The following is a 21,215-nucleotide window of genomic DNA, read 5'->3' on the forward strand; positions in this document are numbered from 1 at the left end:
ATGACAGACCTATGGGGCTTATGCCATCATAAGATTAATGTATTCGATTAACATTTTCTACTCGTGACGGAGCTGGTTCAGTAAGTGGCCGAACACAAACCATGGCATTATTTTAAAGTCTGTATATCTGCTGAAAATAGGCAACACATTTATTATAACAACTAAGGTGATAGTATGTCTTTAATTTGACTAAAACCTTTTCTTGCTGCATTATGATATAATAAGGTTATTAAAAAGTATTGACCACATTTCAACACTTTAATCACTTCTATTTCCATTATTGTATTTTAGGCTTCAACATTTTAAAGACCTGCAGATGCCCTGTTGCTGGTTGCTTACAGCTGTGGCAGGTGGCTCCTCGGTAGCCGCTGTTGGAGCAGTTACAGTGGAAGGTGCTCCATGACTGAGTGCATCTACCTCCATGTTCACAGTGACTGGGGGAGCACCTGAGAGACAGACAGAAACACAGACAGAGACAGAGAGGGAAAGAGAGAGAGAGACAGAGACAGAGAGAGAGAACCTCAGCGTCTGTAAAAAGTTCTCTAAAAAGTTTCTCAAGGATGTTGGTATGAAAAGGAACAACAGGCCTTCAGCACACCTGCTTGTTCTGATGAGCAGGTGCGTAGGAGGGACCTGAATAAAAGCAGCCCTTTAAACAAAAAAAAAGTTTCAGGCTTTTTAACGGAAACTTCACAAGTCTTTATTTTCATGTCAAGTGGAGCGCAGGTGCATGTTCTGAGAGGAAGCTGAAGTTGAAACATCCCTTTGTAAGTATTGTTAACTAACATTGCGTCAGCCAGAGAAATAACTCTTAAACTCTCCCCCAACCTCGTCTCCCAAAAAACAAAGAAGCATTTTTCTTATTTGTTTACATGTTTTTGGCCATAAAAGAAACACCTTTTTTCAAGACATGGAACCATATTTCCTTCCTTAGGCTCCCATCTGCTGAGTTGCTCCTAAGATGCACAAAGGACATTTTTCTAAGCAGCTTCTGATCAACTTATTGTATGTTCACACAGAGAAACATAAAGTAGAATCCATTACATCCTGTTTATTTAAACAAATCAATTTCAGCTTTTTTCCCTTTTGTTCAGGCATCAAATGTGCCGACAAACACTCCAAGCTGTATTGTTTTTGTTTGATTGGTGTTACACAATTGCATGCAATATCCACGCACGCACGCACGCACACACACACACCCACATCACGCAATCACAACAGCAAAACTGATCGTCCTGCTGGTGCAGTGGATGATATCCATAATGTTTCCCACATGATGAGAATGTATTTGTGGTTTAAGTGGTGCTTTTAAAGGTGAGGGGAGGTCATTGGCTGTTGGGGGCCTATAACACTAGAAAGTCAGCTGCAAAACTATTCAATTGACCAAGTGCAATTTAATCAACTCCAGCTGAGTACTAATAAGCTAATTTGTATTTGCAGTTGCACAAGCAGAATGTACAACACACAAGAGTACTGCATAAACAGTAATTCTAACTTCCAATATAGAGAATGTGTTTCTCCTTTACAATCTCACATTAATTCCAGTAAAATAAATGAAACAATTATAACGATCGAGCGAGCCACCCGAATGGACTTGTTCATAACATTTAGATGTAAAGCAGTAAATGAGTGTGTATAAACTGAATGATGTATTTGTTAACACTTACGCACTACTTTAAACATGTAACATACGCAGACAGATGTGCTGCAGAATGCAAGGTCGTTTGATTTACAGAAAAAACAAGACAATGAGTTTTCATTTTTTGATTGTGTGATATCGTTTCTTTCATTTTTGGTCCTAGCACAGTGCTGTGAAACTTCAAGTTTGTGTTATATGGGTAAGACCACATTATAGATTACAGGAGACTAGGCTGAAGAATAAAGTTACTGAGCATCCACCAGCTGGAACTAGCAAAATAAATAGGCGTGTTTTCACCGAGTACTTTCTGAGTACTTTTTGGAAAGTGGCTGAGTGTTTTGGCTACACCCACTAGTTAGTTAATTTTGACCATGACGTCAGTGACGAGGCATTGACAACAGACCAATGTGGCAAGTCCAAACAGTCGTACTTTCTTTTTCCTTTGTCCATCGTCTTCTCTTCTTTGGTTTCTTGTTCTCGATTCTCTCGTCTCAGTCTGCTCTGCTTATTTATTTTAAAAATGGCGATCTTATCGAGTTCAAGTGTCGAGTTCTTATCACGCCATATCCTCAACCGTATCCAATCAGCGTCTACAAGTTAGTAGCGGCTCAGAAAAGTACCTACCCGAGGCATGGTACTTTCTGAGCCGCTAACCGGTGAAGTTGGGCGGATCCTCTCTCCCAAGCTCACTCGAGGGAAAAGTACCTAATGGAAACTCGCCTAATGCTGACAGGGAGATCAAGAAGACTTCAAAGTGGAAACCCTAAAATTAAGTAGCTGATATACAGTATGGCATAACAAAGATAATTTGTTGTTGGAGTTATGAACACTAGCAAATAAACTGCTTGACCATATCAAATCATGTCATTAAAATAAAATAAAATAAAATGTCAGTAAAATAGTTCCAGCTAATGTTAGATATGATTGCTCCGTTTTTTTATTTGCTTTTATCATTTTCATGTGGCTATTTCAATCTCTCATTTCAGCTATTATCACAGGATGTAGCTGACAGGAAATTACAAAGAATAGATAGAAACTGTCAAGAGACAAACTGCCAATACGCTTCATTATTTCACGTCATTAAATAATTTCCTGTTTATTGATCAAGTTCCAGTCCATTTGAGTGAGTCAAATAACGTTAAACCCTCTGGGACCACAAGTGACATTTTCAGCCATTTTTCACTGAAAAGTGGCAAATATGGCTAAAAATGAAGAAAAAAAGTGACATCATGTAATCAAACTGGAATTTAAAGGGTTCAAATCCTCAAAATCTTTGAATGTTTGGTAGTTTTGAGCAGGGCAGAAGTTGTTTAAGAGGTTTATGCAGAAAAAAGTAGAAAAAAAATTAATCTGTAAAGTTTTTATTGGCTTTTTTGGAAGTGGAGCTTTAAAGGTCTGAAAGGGTAGTACATTTTAAATCTGACACTACACAAAAACTAAAAATGCACCAAAATCTATTTTTTTCTTAATCTTTGACATAATCAAGGCTGTGATAAAAACCAATGCCGCAGCCAAAAATTATTTATCATATGGAAAAAAAAACCTACATTTTTGTTTTTTTTTCCATAAGAAAACATCAGTGACATCGTGCAATCAAACTGGCATTTAAAGGGTTAAAATGCCCAAAATGTTTAAACATTTGGTAGTTTTGAGCAGGGCAGAAGTTGTTTATGAGATTAATGCAGAAAACAAAGGAGAAAAAAATATTAATCTGTAAAATTTTTGTCACGTTTTTTTGGAAGTGGACATTTTCAGCCTTAAGGGCCTGAAAGGGTAGTAAATTAAACCTAGGGGGTTTGTAATCTAATCTAATCATAAATTATAACTACTGAGCCATTATTAATTAATCAAATAACCACAAATGTTTACGTAAATACCATGCGCATCCTGTGACGATGTACATAGTGAACAGTATTATATAAGTGCTTGTTGAATATCATGTATATGTTGTGTGTATTATTGTTACCTGCCTGGGGACTGGAGATGAAAATCAGCTCTTCTGTATAATGCATCAAATTTCAAGTTTTGAGATTTATGTTTATTATTCGTGGTCCCTGTCAAATAAACTTGAAAATGTAATGATCCGCATATTTTACATGTTCAATTTATCCTGCCAGTCAGGTGTGAAAACTACTTCCACAACATTCTCCACAAAAACTATTTTAGACAGCTTCTGTCATCACACACACGTTTGTACTTCTACACTCATGAGTGCCTATATTAACTGAATACATTCTCTCGCCTTAAGCCTAACATTTAACACCATAACTCCTTCCCTATCCCAAATCATTACCCTGACTTTAACCAAAACTAGTGCAGTGCCCGTAGGAAGTATGTATTCGTATAGTGGGAGATTAAGTAGAATTTTCAATTATGGGCAAATGAGGTTGTGTGTGAAAGTGGAATGTACAATGAGGTGTAATACTCTTGCGTAGTGTTAATATACAAAGTGTATATTGGGTAATACATGGATGTACATTGAGATATAAAGAGACACAGAAATTGTTATTTTAAGAAAAAGAAACAATCATTTATATACAGACATAGATATAGAAGGGAATACGTTTACATGCAACCCAAACAGATGGATGTGAATAATGTGAGTAAGGGTTATTAGGTGTGTTGTGGAATGTGTAGATTGATTGATAACTATTGTGTTTTATATATTGTGGCTATGCAGACCACTACAACATCTGCAACTAAAACACTTTCTTTTCATAAGGTATGCACACCATCCAGCACATACACATTGAACATTGATATTGGCTGGAAACTATTTTAATATTATTGGAAAATCGAACCTTGTAGCGCACTTTAAAACTCTGAAAGATAGGTAGGCTAAATAGACTTACAGATGAGATGAGTCAGGGTGGAAATCCACAGCGAATTGGGTTACTGACCAGGTGTAGGCCTATCACACAATAGAGTGGAGCTCCTCTAAAAGGGGTCCGGTCAGAAAGAGTGCAATGCTACAACACATCCTAAATAATGATATTTTGAAAAATGAATTCAAAAATCGAGGATGCACGCCTTTGTGCCCTGAGCAAGCCACATACAAAATTTTAGGTCAGTCTGAGTAACGGTCAGTGAGATATGCCCTAGACACACACACACACACACACACACACACACACACACACACACACACACACACACACACACACACACAACCTTCTTGCTTTTATAGATAGATATCTCCTCACAATGATAGAAATACATGGCAGCATATACACTGTGAGAGAAAATCTTCCTGGAGCAGAGCTAGGTATCTAAGAGAATGAAAAGGAAGGAGGTATGGTCAGAGGATTTAGGAATTAGGAAGCATGGATGGTGCAGGATGGAAAGGGAGGGAAGGTAGGGAGGAAGAGGTGAGAAAGACGGCTGAGGGTGATGGAGGGAAGGAAAGATGAAGTGAGCTGCAGCGAGATGGAGGCAGTGACTGGATATATCAACTGTATTTGGACAGTGAACCTGAGGAAATGAGGTCAGGGGACTGTAGCGAGACAGAGACTGTGTTCAACCCGCAGAGTTAAAAAATGAGGCTGGTTAGAAACAGGGCAGTCAATAGCAAAAGATAAACTGCTTTCTTCCTGTTATTATGATGAACAAGAGGTGAGAGAGCGATCATTAGAATTGAGGGAAACTTTCTTCCTGTCATAGTCAGGGCCTAATCCTGAAAGTTTTACCAATCCTTTCTTGTTCTTTATCCTTTTTTTTTGGTGTTTATTTTCTTAGCTGATTGTTTCAGTGGTTATTTTCAAAGCCAAGCTTAAACACAGTGGCAATGCTTTTGAAATGTGAAGTGAATATTTCACCTTTTCACCCTGTATAACAATTATTGACCACATTTTACCTTGAGTTCTTGAAGAAAATAATTATTGGCTCCATTTTTGGATTCCCTGTTCACTGTGAAAGCAAAAAACAACGTTTTCTTCAAGAATTCAAGGCAACAAGGGGTGAATAGTTGATATATAGCTGTTCATTTGAGGGCTGAGGTAAAAAGAAGTTGAACATTGGGAGAAATATACTTAATTTCTTTTCTTGCCAAGAGATCGATGAGTATCGATACAACTGTCATGTACAGTGCATGTCTGCTGGCTGCAAATACGAGAGTGGCATCTGCTTATCTAACTCTTAGCAAGAAAGCAATTAAGTGTATTTCGCAAAATGTCAATAAATCTTTTGCTATTTTGGGATCTTCTCCACCTGTGAAATCCTAAAGATCTTTCCTAATTAAAACAGGGGGAAAAAACTAAAATCATGATTATTTCTTCAACATTCACTTTCATTTTAAGGTCACTTATTACTAACATTTTTAAACTATTAAACCTAATTTCCTCTGTGAATTAATTAGAAGCCCGGCACATAAAAATACCACAAGTTACCATCAGGCCACTTCCTTTCCTATGCAGGCTCCAGAATGAATAACCAGAGAAAATACTTTATCTTCATTGGAGGAGCAGACAAGAAGAGCAGCTAGACAAATGCCTGTGCATGCACCCATTTTGCTGGATTTCTCAACATCCACTTTGTCCCTAGTACCGCTGCACTCGGCAAAAGTTGGGAAAATTCAACTTTTCTTGGCAAGAACCATCTGCGGTCACAGTGGGCAACTCTTTCCTGCAGCGCTGGTGGAGTTTTCTGTCATTGTCTCAATATCCAGTTTGCTGTCGGCAGCGAAAGGGAGCCTCAAACAGGAACACAGAGAGAGAAAATTACAGAGAGGTGCACGAACACAAGCCTGGGTCAAATGGTGAAATGCACTGTAGCCCGTATCACTAAATCTACTATTAATCTTTTCAGGGGCTAAAAGTTTTTAGTTTTGCAAACACTTTGTCCTCTATAAATCTCCGGAGGGCTTTGAGCTTGACTAACAATTTGCAATGCAATGTGACAGCGTACTGCACCACAGCTCAGATCACAGGACTCCTGGATTAACAGAGTGAAGAGACTTTGTAGCTTATCTAAAAGTTTCGAGTGCGGTGTGACAGTGTCCTATAACGTAGCTTGGATCACAGGGCTTGCATCCAATCTCCCCTGGTTTTTTATTACTGCCTCTGGCTAAACCAACACAGCACAGCCCCCGATCTGCACACTATTACTGGACAGGCAGACTGGGATGTCCTACAAAGACTTCAAATAACTGCTGTCTGCTGAACAGCGTGAGAGAGAGAGAGAGAGAGAGAGAGATAGATAGAGAGAGAGAGAGAGAGAGAGAGAGAGAGAGAGAGAGAGAGGGAAAGGTATGCATTTGAATGCTTTTAGTCAGCTCTGCGCCTAGTCCTGGATAAGCTGCTACATCACACTCACACACACACAGGGGAGAGTTTGGGATGGCACGGGAGTGCGAAGGGTAAGCTGAGTGTATGTGTCATAAAGTCAGTGGCTGACAGACAGACAAATACACAGGCAGTCAAACAAAACAAGAAAACTGGACCTCTGGGTGACCTGTGTCTCTTTTTATATGTTGGTATATGTGCATGTGTGTTTGTTTTGACAAGGTGTATTATTGTTGTCAGGAGCCTGACAGAAGCAAAGAGGTCTGTATTACTGCCTTCTGACAGCTTCATCTATTTCGGCTAAAAAAAAACACACTAGTACAGTGTGAAGAGAGGTCGGCAGGAAGGAGCTGTGAGGAGGAAGTTCAGAGACTTCATAGGCTTGGAAAGCGAGTTTGTCCTAAAGGTGTCAGCTTCTAGAAAAGTGCTTGCTCAGACAATGTCTGACACCCCCTCCCCTCGCCACGTCGGTCAGATTTTGGACCCTGTGCTTCTGACTCACCATCCCATTTGGAATAATTTGCAGATGGATATAGTCAAAAGAAACTGGTTTATTTCATGCACACTACAGTGTGGCATCCTGACAGAGACAACTTGACCCCAGAAAGCCACTGCTCCTGGCCAAGAAATAATCCTGTACATAAAACCTCACAAAAACACAAATTGCTGATTTTACACTTTGGTTTTTGTACTGATAACCCTAAGAGACCCACAGGACTGCCTGTTATCTTGGTGAATATTACTTTGTTTACCTCCTCCTTATGTTGTGGGCCAAATTGACCCATTTCATAATTTTTGAAAAAATTTTGAAAAATTTTTGAAAAAATTCAAAAATTTCATAAACAAATAGTTTAACATATTTTTCTGTGATGAAACTTCTTCTGCTTGATTTAATAAGTGTAATCAATATATAAGATGAAAATGGTTTATTTTACACATTTTTGTATCATGTTAAAATCACTCCGTAAAAAGAAAAAAAAAAATCAAATGTATAATACATTTTTTCATGTAAAACTATTGTATTTTATTGTATTGTTTTTTTCTTTTTCTGAAAAACAAATTATCCTCACTGGACCATGATATGTGAGAGGTAAAGAACACCACTGCACTAAATATTGATTGAAATGGTTAGAAATGGAGTTAATAATGAAATATAAACAATGTTTATGTGAATTTTTTGGCTTCTGACACTTTTTTATAAACTGTATTAAACACGCCCCAAGTCAAACTGACCCAGGAACATTCCTGAGAAATGAACACAACAAAAGGGTTAAAAGGTGGGCTCCGTTTTAGAATGAAAATATTGGTGTCAATTCCAGTTGACATTGGGCGAGAGGCGGCGTACACCCTGGACAGGTCACCAGACTATCACAAGGCTGACACATAGAGACAGAGACAGACCAATTTGGAGTTATTAATTAAACCTAAGCTGCACGTTTTTGGACTGTGGGAGGAAGCTGGAGGACCTGGAGAGAACATGCAAACCAGAAGAGCCGCAGGAGTGTTCTAACCACTTCACTAAACTGGCATTCCCATTTTCACTTGACCTCTGACCTTCAGATATCTGAATGAAAATGGGTTCTATGGGTACCTACTTGTCTCGCCTTGTGACAGTTCCTAGACCAGGTATCATTAAAATCACCTGAACTGTCTTCACTCAGTTGTGTTCTTGCCTGGTTGAAACAAAACCTGCAGTCAGACTGGCCCTCTTATAAAAAAAAATAATAATAATAATAATAATAATAATAATAATAATAATAATAATAATAATAATAATAATAATAATAATAATAATAATAATAATAATAATGATTCATGGATCAGACCTAGCCACAGAGAAAACTTACAACAATAATCGTTTTATCTACCAGTGAACATAATAACAGACAAGAATATTGTGTAGTATGAACCTTGCATTTATCAATAGAAGGACCTGAAGCCCACCACCTTACCTAACTGTATAACTGTGCCCTGTTGGCGTATACTTAAACTCTATTCCCTCCATTATAATTTAGGAAGAACCTCCTTCCCATTTTGTCAGCGATAGTCACCTTAAGTGAACGAGGAGATGAAATACATTTGCCTCTCAGTGCTAATTAATCCACTTAGCAGCACTTACAGTAAGTCTTTCAGTGTCTCTTCAGGAACGCAGTTAAGTGTAGCCGGAGTGTTAAGTGGCCAGGGATGGGAGTTTTGGATTATTAAATGCCTACGGGTGCTCCCCTTTCAATCCCTGATTTATCTTATGCCTTAGGGAAGGATTTTTCAACAAGATCTCTTTCATTCCGTGTTAAAAACAAGTCATTTAGCCCCCCCAGAGAGAAGTTCAGAAATGGAAACTTGCATAAGTGTATATGGAAGGAAGAGTGAGGATTATAAGAAAGATCCTCTTTTAGAACTTTATTTTGAGTAAAAAGCCATAGTCAGCAGACTAAAATGGTATATTTTGATATCATAATTTGTCTTTGCATTCCCATATTTATAATGAAAGGTGGCACCAATTAAAAGCAATATTTAGTTGTGAATGTGTAGTTTCTTTTTACCTATGCCTCTATCTGAGCAAACAAATACAATTGTTATGAAATAGAAAGCTTGTACAGATTTTTAAGCACATGTAATTACATTTTAATCACATGAATTGGTTTAAAATGCTACAAATATGCCTTCAAATGTGGTAAATTCTGAAATGTGAGACTGAATGCTGCTGCAGCGCTCTCCAAGGTCCTGGAAAGGTTTTATTAATCCTATTATCAAGGTCCTATTTTATACAGTCTATGGTCCTGAAACTGCAGTTAGTCAGCAGCAAGGGAACAGTCCAGCTAATGAGCAACCTGTCTTATTCTTAATTTAACCCTCCTGTTATGTTCGTTTCTCAGGAACAGCAATAATGTCTGTGGGTCAATTTGACCCGGGGCATGTTTAATCATGTGTCAGAAACAAAAAAATCCCAATTAACATTGTTTTTATTTCCTTAATAACTCCATAACTAACCATTTCAAACAATGTTTAGTGCAATTGTGCTCTTTACCTCTCATAGATCATGGTTCAATGAGGATAATTACCTTGTTTTTCATTTTTTTTAAATGCATGTTAAAGCTTTTTTATGTTCATTGGAAAGACCTACATATAAAATCAAATGGTTTTACATGACATTTAAAAAAATAATAATTACATTTTAATTTTTTTCCTTTTGTGAAAAAATACGTTGAACTATTTTTTATTTCATTTTTAAACTTTGAAATAGTTTAATTTGACCCAAAACTTGGTAAGAGGGTTAAATATACCCTGTGCTAGTTTTGTTGCTGTTACTGAATCTTGAATATACCTCCCCAGGTTACCTTGTCTCTCAAAGAGCTCAGTTGTAATGATAAAGCCGGCGATATTCTATATTTTTGTTACCACACCCCATGAATGAGACAACCAACAACCAGATAGAGTGTTTGAACAAGCACCTGATATCTACATTTATGTTAGGCGACAAGCCTCTAGTGGCCGTAGAAATTATGACGGGAGCAAAGGAGGAAGTCAGGTAACAGTATGAAGAGTGACAAAGTCCATGTATGGAAGGTTAATAGATGAGTCATTTTATGACGTTTTGGTATGAGAAAACGTTGAGCTCCTGCCACCAGTAAGGCGTTAATTTGGGAAACGCTCCTGTGTGTTGCATTATTTGGTAATATGACTGGGAGGACTTTGTAAGGAGGACTAATGTAAATCTTTACAAATGCATTCTGAATATGTTTTGCATTTGATGGTTTATTTGTTTATTTTCAGCAGTATATTTGGTATTATTGTGAGTATTTAGGCAGCAGGAAGGTGTATGTGAGGATGACTGAAGTTAACAGTAACATGTGTTCAAGTGAGTTCAATTAAAGCTATTTAAGTTATATCAGGCTTTGGGAAAAATAGACAATACTTATTTTCAGCATCATGGGATTTGCAGAGAATAAGAAAATTATAGAATATATCCAGATTTATCCTTTAAATCCTTTAATCCCTTGTCTAGATGTTTCAATGTTTTATGGGTCTTGGAGTGAAAATAGCCAAGTCTAGTTTATTAGCCTTGTTGACTTGAGACTGACTACAGCCCCCTGCTTCTTTCTGCACTCGGTTGAAGCTAGGAGCAAAACGCAAATTAATCACGAACTTAGTATTAACTGATTCCTGTGATTGTTTTTACAAATGTCAAACTGACTGTGGAACCACTTTAAACCAAATCCTCACACAAAGCAGAGGAACATCATGAGAAAAGTTAATGAGAAGAATCGGCCAAACTGTAAACACCAGTAAAAAAAAAAAATATATATATATATATATATATATATATATATATTTTTTTTTTTTATATTTTTTTTATTATATATATATATATATATAATTTAAAAAAATCAGATGGTATTCTTGGAGACTAACCTGTCGATGATGCCACACATATCAATCTGCAAGTGGCTGTAGTTTCCCAGCAGCCTTTGTTGCACCTTGATCAGGTCAACAGGTTGGTTATCCAGAGCCAAGAGACGCATACAGCCCTGGAACACTTTAAAGGGGTTCCTACACTGCTGACTGCTCTCCTGGTCAGGGCAACCTAAGGGAGAAACACATAGGAAACAGACAACGGTTGTTGTATACACCCCCCATTGTTTCCCACACTAACTCTGGTTAGAGATGCTCTTCATAATAACAGATTTGTCAGTTCGCACCAGAAGTCTCGATTGCTTCATGTGGGAAGCTATCGATGACAGCTTTAATATATGGTTTAAACTACATTGTGATATTCTTCAAGGGGTTAAAACTCATATTAATGGGTGTTAAAAGTGATTATAATTTGTTGAATCCAAGTGTGAAATCCTTCCGGGCTGCCAGGCCGCCAAGAACGTTGAATTTTTCTCATCTGAGACGCAAATTTGAGAATTTATGCCAACAAAGTGTCTTGTGACATATGATGATAAAGGCCAACAGACACTGAGAAAAGGCTCCTCCAGGCTATTATACGGTAACAAGCTACTCCTGTCATTTAAAAGGGTATCACAATTCAGCTTTGTAGATTGATTCCCCGTCTTGCTGCATCTAGCCAGTGGTGGAAAATAACTATTTCCATTTTCTCCTACATTTTGCTTTCTAAACATCTTATCATTTTCTTAAAATGGGAAACTTTTGGTTTCTGTAAACAAATAGAGAAATAAATACACTAATTCCAAATTTTATTTATGTTTTACACAGCATCCCTACCTTTTTTCGAATCAGTTGTAGTAACTTTGCAGAGTCGGATTAACAATATGTAATGTAATGTAATGTTAATGTGATTTTAGACATGATTAGATAACATAAAAGAAAATAAGATGGTAAATTCACAAGCTAAATAATACATAAAGTAGTTAAAATTACCTCCAAATTAGCTGCAACATTAAAGTGATGTGTCCAAATTACTGCATTAATCATTATAATCCAATATTATAATATACATTCATCTGAAATGGGCCAAATTGAGTACTTTACCTTTTGATACTTTAAGTATATTGTATTACCAATACTTTCATACTTTTACAAAAGTTGATTTTGGAATGTGACTTTTACTCATGAAAGATCTGAGAAGTTCTTTCACCATTTCATGTAGTTTCAAATTGGTTCCTCTCCAGAACAAAAACAGAGCTTTCGTTTCTCCTGATTCCGCATTTTTGAGATTCAGTGTTGGCAAGACACTTATCATTCCAGGATCACTGCAGAATCAACTTTTTTAAATTTATTTTTTTACAAGTTTTAAGTTCCCATGTGTTTTTGCCCTTCACTTCATTATCACTGTGTATTTGATAAGCCTGATTTTTGATTCCCTGCTTACACTCATCCAAGCCCTTAGCGTAGGCACACCTGAGGTGGCTGTCATATAAAACCACTCTTGGCTAAAGCATGTGAATGAGCTCCATGTCTTATCCATCAGTGATTCATGCTTGAGGTTGATCCTGGATGGCGGCAATCTGTGGCCAAATACAGCATTCCTGCTCTAGGCTCTGCGTTGCTCTAATTACAGTGTGCCCATCAGGCGCACAGTTCGACACCTCCCAGCACAAGAGGGAGGAAAGATGAGTCACTGTTTATTGTCGCTTTGAATTTCAGAGGCTCAAAAGAAGATTTTGTTGGAGCTGTTTTCCTCATGGCGGTGACAGTGACTCATGGAGGAAGTTTTCGAAATTCAAGTGTTTCACTTTGAAGATTAGAAATCCCTTAAAATCACACATGGACTCCAAATTACTCTACTTTTTTAATCATATTGAAACTCTATTATATAGTGTTAAAGGTAAATTACCATGTGACTTGTCTTGTATTTGAAAAAAAAACTATTCAAGGTCAGAATCACATTAATTGACAATGCAATGTGTGTAGTGGTTGAATGTAGGTATCTATAGCCCTTATTACTGCGTGCAAGAGTATGTGTGGATTAATTGGACGGAAAGCACTGTGGAAACAGGAGAGGAGGAAATGACAGACAAGAGGGCTTGAGATAAATTAAAAGAGAAGGTGACTGGAGAAGGTGGAAAGCAGCGAGGAAGGAGAGAAGAGCAAAAGGGAAGCTGGGAAAGAGGTAAGAAAAAAGGAGAGGAGAAAGACAATTTGTAGGAAGGAAACCTCAAAGAAAGAGAGGAAAGCGGAGGGGGTGGGGGGTGGAGAAGGAGACTAAGCAGCTTTATGGCTTCATCCCTCTCTGGGTGGCACTAAACCTCTAAAGTAGATCTGGAGATGATAATTATTGCCTGAGTACCACTGTGAATTTTAACCACTGCTAAATGTCCGTGTCAGCAGTTTTCTACTTGAGGTACAAATTAAAATATTTGACAAGATAAGGTTTTTAAATCAGTTGTTGTTAAGTGCTAATTAAAAAAAACTGATACAGTCATGGAAAAAATTATTAGACCATTGTTTTCTTCAATTTATTATTTCTTATCATTTTAATGCCTGATATCTATCCATTTTCCATGGTTTTCTTGATAATAACTAAAATCATTATCAAGAAAACCATAGAAAATGGATAGATATCAGCTCTTGAATTAAACTCTTTTGAGCTACGTTTGTTTTTATCATTACATTTTACCAAACAAATGTACCTTTAGTTGTACCAGGCATTAAAATAAACAAGAAACTGAAGAAAACAAAGAAAACAAGGGTGGTCTAATAATTGTTTCCAAACAGCACACATGATGTGTTTTCTTTGAGTCCTCTCACCACCGAAGAAGACTTGGGTCTCTGTAGTTAGAGGAAGTGGGATGCTTGTGTGAGCGGTCGCTCCTTCGTCTTTGTCCACCGTGATGCTCAGGTGATCTTGGCCAGAGCTCAGCTCCACAGAGTGCCACTGACCATCATTCAGACCTGAGCCTTTACGCACACACAGATAATTTTAGTTTTTTATTTTATTTGAAAGATTCACAGTTTTACACAAGCAAAAAAGAATGACCGACCTGCGCTGAGCTCCAGCTGGGCCCTGCCTGCTTTCTTGATCTGAAGGCGGAGTCTGGTCTCGCTCAGGTACAGCCAGACTGTACCTGAACCCTCCTGCTGCGGGAGGTCAAAGGTCAAAAGAAGCCCTGCCTTGTTCCACGTGCGAAACTGCAGCGCCACAGAGACGACCCCTGAGGACCAGGATGTCAGTCCTGGCAACTGCAGGAAGCTCTGGGAGTCAGTGAACGTCACAGCGACGGAGACTTGTTCAGCACAAGAAAAGGTCACATTGCCCTGAGAGAGAGAGAGAGAGAGAGAGAGAGAGAGAGAGAGAGAGAAAATGATTATGGAAGAGATAATAAAACATGAATATTCATTGGTTGCAGAGGCTGACACAGTTTGACTCGATGTCACAGAGGTCTCATCAGCAGCTCTCTGAATAAGGACATCTGTATTACCATATTGATATTAGCTGAGCAGCTAAAATAAGCTAGAAAGCCGAACGAATCGGGGGTCATGCAGCTCTTGCACCCACTTTCACTATTTGTCTCATATCTCTCAGTCCCAGCATGGCATTGGCAAATAGAAATAACACAATGGATGAACTGTTTTCAGCAAAGTTCAATCCAAAGTTCAGAGGCATTAGCATGATTTCAATTTCCATAACACATTACAAAAACCAAATAACCAATTGGGGGAATAAAGCATGATGGTTATATGATAGTAGCAGGGATGGGGGTTTGGAAGAAACCTACCAACTCGATTATCTACAATGTAAACGATCAATTAATCAATTAATCATCAATTTTGAAACAGAGACTTCCCGTCGATTGTAAAAACTAACTCACTTGAGATTATACTGTCAAGATAACGTCAAGGAGTTCAATGTTTTAATGTTTTAGCCCCCAAAGAGGCATGAGATTAGTTTTCACAGTAATCTTGTATATTAAAGTGTGTTTTGTGTTTAAATGAGTTTTGGATCAAATTAAACCTAGTAATTCATGCTAGCAACGTTCGATACAGTAAGCTAGTTTTGCTCAAATTAATACTCTTGTATTTCTGTGTATTTTATAATTGTTATTGCAACTTTCAGTTTGGAAACTGTAGCTTTATCCAACTTAATTCTCAGCTCATTGACTTATTCACGTACAGCTGCAGAACTGAACGCTCAGCCGTGTTTTAGTTCAGTGAGTACTGATACCAGTCATAGATAACATTAAAATGAAAAAATACACAGATCGATTAAAAATTCCATGTGATCGACCAAATTCTTAACGATCATCTATTAGTTATTCCCATACCTAATGGTTGGTATAATGTATTCAGGGAAATCTCCTGAACAGCACAATTGTACATTGATTGTCATTAACATAAAGGTGTATAAAATAAACTTTACTGTGATGACTACTACTACAACCTGTCACTTTCTTTCCTCCCTTCCTCATTCTCCACCTCCTTTCCTTCTACCATTTATTCTTCTTCTTTTGTTTTTTTTGCTTTGGGCTTTGTGACTCCAGAATGTGCAAGTGATGACATTGCTGATGATAATGAAGGAGATTATGATGATGCTAATGACAAAGATGATGATGACGGGTGTAAAAATGAGGAGGAGGATGATGCAGATGATGAAAATAACGATAATGACAATATTACTTGTGACAGTGACTAATAATGACATGACACTGATGCATAAAAGGGGAGAGTAGAAAATATAGCAGGATGCACTCAAAAAAGTCTGAAATGAACAAAACTTGTTAACAACCCAAAAACATAATGCCTCTGGCCACAACTGTCCCCAGTGCTGAGGCAAAAAAACACACACATCGCCATGGTAACTTATTGATCAAAATTGACCAAGGATCCAAATTTGAGTTAATTTAAGCTGCTGAATGTATAAACAGATGTTCACAGAGCTGTATCTGTGACTAAAACTCCAAAACTAAACTAAAATCCATGAATTTTAAGATGTTTTGTGCATTGAGGCTTCTTGGGATTTATATTTTAGTTTTCTCTTTTTATGCACACAGAAAATCATGAAAAAAATATTGTTCTCTAATGACATTGAACATCACTGACTGTAATAATGATTAAACAAGACTCTCACAAATATAAGAGTCGGAAGTGCTGATTTCCACCGGGCGCGTTACTGCAGCGTCACGTCAGCGTCGCGTATGCCGTTGAAAATAGGTAACACTCTAATCAATGAGAGCATTTCCACCGGGCGCGTAGCGTAACGTTACAGCAGCGTCACGTCAGCGTCTCTACGAGAGCATTAGGTAGGACTTCTATTTCTCCGCGAGACTGGGGATTTCCACCGGACACGTTACAGCAGCAGCACGTCTCCACAGCGTTTTTGCTGCGCCTGTCAATTCACACCGGGCGGGTTACAGCAGCAGCACGTCAGCTTAGCGAGCCGGCCGTATACACGCGAGATCACGCGATAATCCTGACCATATGGGAGACCACAAGGTCCCGTGATAAACTCTAAACTCTATGTATACAGTCTATGGATAAACTGTGTGTAGCTATAAAGTAAACAACAACAACAAAAACCAACTTACTTTGCTTCTCTGAGGTGAAAGATATGTTGATCTGACCATCTATCCTTATAAAAACAATATGTTATGTCATAAATGATTGTATGATGATCCACTTCACAACAATCAGTCTCTTGTCGTCCGTGTCGCCGATCCTCTGAGACCCTTTGATTGATTGATTGCTGATCTGGTGCCCCGGTCATAACATAATGTTGATGTGAAGTAGTTTTAGGCTGCATGAACTGCGTATTGTGTTTTATTTTGAAAGGGGCGGAAGTGTTTTACGCTGATTCTGAGTCGGACTTCCTGTCTGGTGTATGGGCTTAAATTTGTCTCATTAATACTTGTAAACACAGTCTATGGTAAACACACAGGGGGTGATCTACAAATATTTTTGATTTGCACACGTGTTTTGCTATCCACAAATACAAATTTCTAATTTGTAACTTGTATTTTGGTTTTTACAAATACGAGTGTACTTGTAAATATATTGTGTTTTTGTAAATACACAATTTTCCATTTGTAAAAACAAAGAAGCCATTTGTAAAACTGAAAATTCTGCTTGTGAAGTGTGATTCAGCATTTGTGGATCACCAATCACACACACGCATCTCTTTCCTCACTTGCGTATTTTTGAGACGTTCTTGTCGCAGATCCACACAGATCCACAAGCAAAGCCCCTGGCTGCAGCCTGCAGATCGGGGCGGAGCTCAACGGACGTTGAGGTGGGTGGAGTCAAACGTTGAGCTGGGTGGAGTCAAACGTTGAGCTGGGTGGAGTCAAAAGCAGTGGAACTTCAGTCGTTTAGCTCCGGTGGATTAATGTGAGGAGAACATTGCAAAACTTTTCAATTTAATCAGAGATAGATGTGCTACATGTGATGATAACTGGACAGAGTTAATTAATTTAATTTAATTAATTGATTTTTGAAGTTATTGGTTTATGTTGTTTATTAGAGGGGTTTTGTGATGTTTTGTGATTTTTAATTCAGTTATTTATGTTATTTTTTAAATATGTTATCTTTGATTTTTAATTGTGTTCAGTTCAATAAAGATGATGTTAAAGTCACCTCAGTCTTTGATCTCTTATGTAAGTGGTATAACCTTATGTACAAAGCACATTCACCTTGTCAGTGTGTCTGACAGAATTTTTCTAGTACAAGTAAAATGTTACAAATGACACATCATAATAGCATTATAAATTAGGATAGATAAAGTTTTAACATTTATCAAAATAAACGATGACCCATATTTTACTAGAATTCACTAAAGGCAAAAAAAACTCGACATTAGACTTCAAAAGGATGCAAACTATTTTGGCATGATGAAAATGGGAATGACAACAGCTTTTTAAAGTTTTAATGGCGCTTCAAACTCCCTTATTTGTCATTTGGTGCATTTCTCACATCAATATTAACATTTGCACAACAGTTAGTTCAACCTCCTCAACATTTAGTCATTTGTGCTCATCATATTAGCAGTTTCTCCTTACAACAAATTATAAATGCTTTTGGACATGCATTAATTGCTTTCATACAACTCTCTGCTGTTTTATAACATTATCATTGCTTATGTCATGTCAGTCAAAATTAACTATACTTGTGAATGCTGAATAGTCATTCCATATAAAACTAATAGTCCTCATTTCTTTACTTGAGTCATTACAAACAAAAATATAAATATATATATGCTCCTTATTTGTTTATATGCGGCCAGTAATAACAACCGAACGGTGCTTCGCGCTGTCATTAATAAGTGGTGCCGTTGAGTAAATCTAACATACTCCTCCAGCTCTACATTTGACTCCACCCAGCTCAACGTTTGACTCCACCCACCTCAACGTCCGTTGAGCTCCGCCCCGATCTGCAGGCTGCAGCCGGGGGCTTCTTGCTTGTGGATCTGTGTGGATCTGCGACAAGAACGTCTCAAAAATACGCAAGTGAGGAAAGAGATGCGTGTGTGTGATTGGTGATCCACAAATGCTGAATCACACTTCACAAGCAGAATTTTCAGTTTTACAAATGGCTTTTTTGTTTTTACAAATGGAAAATTGTGTTTTTACAAAAACACAATATATTTACAAGTACACTCGTATTTGTAAAAACCAAAATACAAGTTACAAATTAGAAATTTGTATTTGTGGATAGCAAAACACGTGTGCAAATCAAAATTATTTGTAGATCACCCCCTGTGTGTTTACAAGTATTAATGAGACAAATTTAAGCCCATATGTAAAAGGGTTGGGAATCACAAAAAAATAAAGAGGACTTTTACCTCTAGAACCTATTTCCACCTAATTTAACCCTTCACACATATGGACTCCAACACTCCAAACCAACCTATCCAGAGGTGGAAAAAGTTTTCAGATCCTTTACTTAAGTAAAAGTACTAATACCACACTGCAGAATTACTCCACTACAAGTCCTGCATTCACAATTTACTTCAGTGAAAGTACAAAGTATCAGCATCAAAATGAATTTAAAGTATCAAAAGTAAAGGTACTCATTATGCAGAATGGCAACACTCAGATTGTTTATATATTCTGAATATATTATCAGATTATTATTTTTAATGCATTCATGTAAAGAGCATTCTACTGTTGTCCAGTTAGGGGTTCATTTACTTACTTAATATACTGTTATGTGGTTTCATTTATAAAATGTGTAATCTTTTTAAAGTGATGTAAAATCTAGAACTGTAAAGTAACAAAAGCTGTCAGCTTTGTAGTGGAGTGAAAAGTGCAATATTTGCCTCAAAATGTAGTGAAGTAGAAGTATAAAGTTAAATAAATGGAAATACAGGTGCATCTATGTTATTTCCACTTTTTGAATTGAATTACTAACATAAATAAACTTTTCGATGATATTCTAATGTATTGAGATGCACCTGTACTCAAGTAAAGTACACAAACCTCAAAATTGTCCTTAAGTACAGTCCTTAAGTAAATGTACTTAGTTACATTCCAACACTCTCTACAGTATTTGTCCTTCCAATGAAAGTTGAACTGCATATTTCCACAATGATTTTCCAAAGATGCAGCCAATGACTTACCACCACAGACACCTGGTGGTTGCTCTCTTTAGCCAGGTGTATCAGGTTAAGGTCGTTGTAAAACAGGTTTTCAAGGCAGCCGTGGAAGTTCTTGTTGGACAGGATGGGTTTCTGCAGTCCATGGCTCTGGACGGCTCCAAGACTTAGCTGCAGAAGAAAAAAACACGTAAAAACAAATTTATAAGTAGCTATCTCCCCTTTAGGATTTAATTTTGGAGAAAGATATCCATAGAAGCTTTCTCTTTGTTCATTCTCTACACTACAGTATGTTCAGCATTGCAGCCAACATGAACTCAAGCTGCCATATTGCATAAAAGGCAAAACCGCAAACTTTCATGGCTACATTCCAAGTGCGCCTGTGTTTGAAAAATAAAAGACATTTGGTGTTTTTGGACCAAACAGTTCCCTGAGGGACATAGCCAATTGGGGAGCTCCCCTGTGAGCTATCAAGAGTTTTTTTCTGTTTGCATTCACTCCTACGAGCTCTGAATAGAAAGTGACATAAGCCGAGTTAAAAATTTTGTTGAATTTTCCCTCATCGCACATATGCTCAGTAAAGCCTCGACGCTGCTGTCAGTCCATTTGTTCATGTTTTCTTCCAATTTGTTCTTGCACAAGTTTGTGTTTCATCTTGTCATCACTGTGAACTGTATGCTAAAGCTGCATGCCCTCCTTGAATGTAAGACGTCATACACTATCTTGGCCTTGTTCCCGCTTTTTTATGCACTTTTCTTCGGGGAACTGAATTTTTTTTTGGGCCATTTTCGGGCTTTATTGATCGGACAGAGTGAAGGGGAAGACATGCAGGAAAGGGCTCCGAGTCAGATTCGAACCCGGGCTGCCCGTTTACAAGGACAATGCCTCTGTGGTATGCGCTCTACCAGGTGTGCCACCGGGAACGCCCCTAGCCATTACACCTTGCGGTCAAATAACATTTTGTATCTCTTTGCTCCTCGCGTTAGAACTGAAACAGGAAAAATAGCATTTAGTTTCACTGCCCCCTCGGCTTGGAATGCCCTCCAGTCTGTACTGAAACTGTCAGAACTTGTTTCATTGGAAGATTTCTGCAGCATCTCACGGAAAAGACAAAGGAAATCCTTTGATCCGTGCCTGTGTTCTTAAATTGTTGCTATAAACTCCTGCACTTTATTGCTCTGCACTAAGTATGTCAATGTTTGTTCTTATTTATCTGTCTGTCCTGTCCACTGTGACGTGTGCTGCTGCCTTTCTTGGCCAGGTCGCCCTTGTGAAAGAGGTCTCAATCTCAATGGGTCTTTTATCT

At 37.8% G+C, this 21,215-nt stretch overlaps 1 protein-coding gene across 3 annotated transcripts in view; it reads right to left on the bottom strand.

Moving 5' to 3' along the window:
* The window catches only part of LOC131977504 (contactin-associated protein-like 4), a 139,906-nt gene that overhangs the window by 44,737 nt on the left and 73,954 nt on the right, over window positions 1–21,215 (bottom strand). For all 3 annotated transcript variants that reach the window (XM_059340835.1, XM_059340838.1, XM_059340836.1), the window contains 5 exons: window positions 19,934–20,080; window positions 14,367–14,640; window positions 14,134–14,283; window positions 11,332–11,503; window positions 340–446 (listed from right to left, as the gene is read on the bottom strand). In XM_059340835.1, coding sequence (XP_059196818.1) covers window positions 340–446; window positions 11,332–11,503; window positions 14,134–14,283; window positions 14,367–14,640; window positions 19,934–20,080 — 850 coding nt within the window. The remainder of the gene's footprint in view (window positions 1–339; window positions 447–11,331; window positions 11,504–14,133; window positions 14,284–14,366; window positions 14,641–19,933; window positions 20,081–21,215) is intronic.

Source organism: Centropristis striata, chromosome 9 (assembly GCF_030273125.1).
Source record: "Centropristis striata isolate RG_2023a ecotype Rhode Island chromosome 9, C.striata_1.0, whole genome shotgun sequence".
Classification (NCBI taxonomy): Eukaryota; Metazoa; Chordata; class Actinopteri; order Perciformes; family Serranidae; genus Centropristis; species Centropristis striata.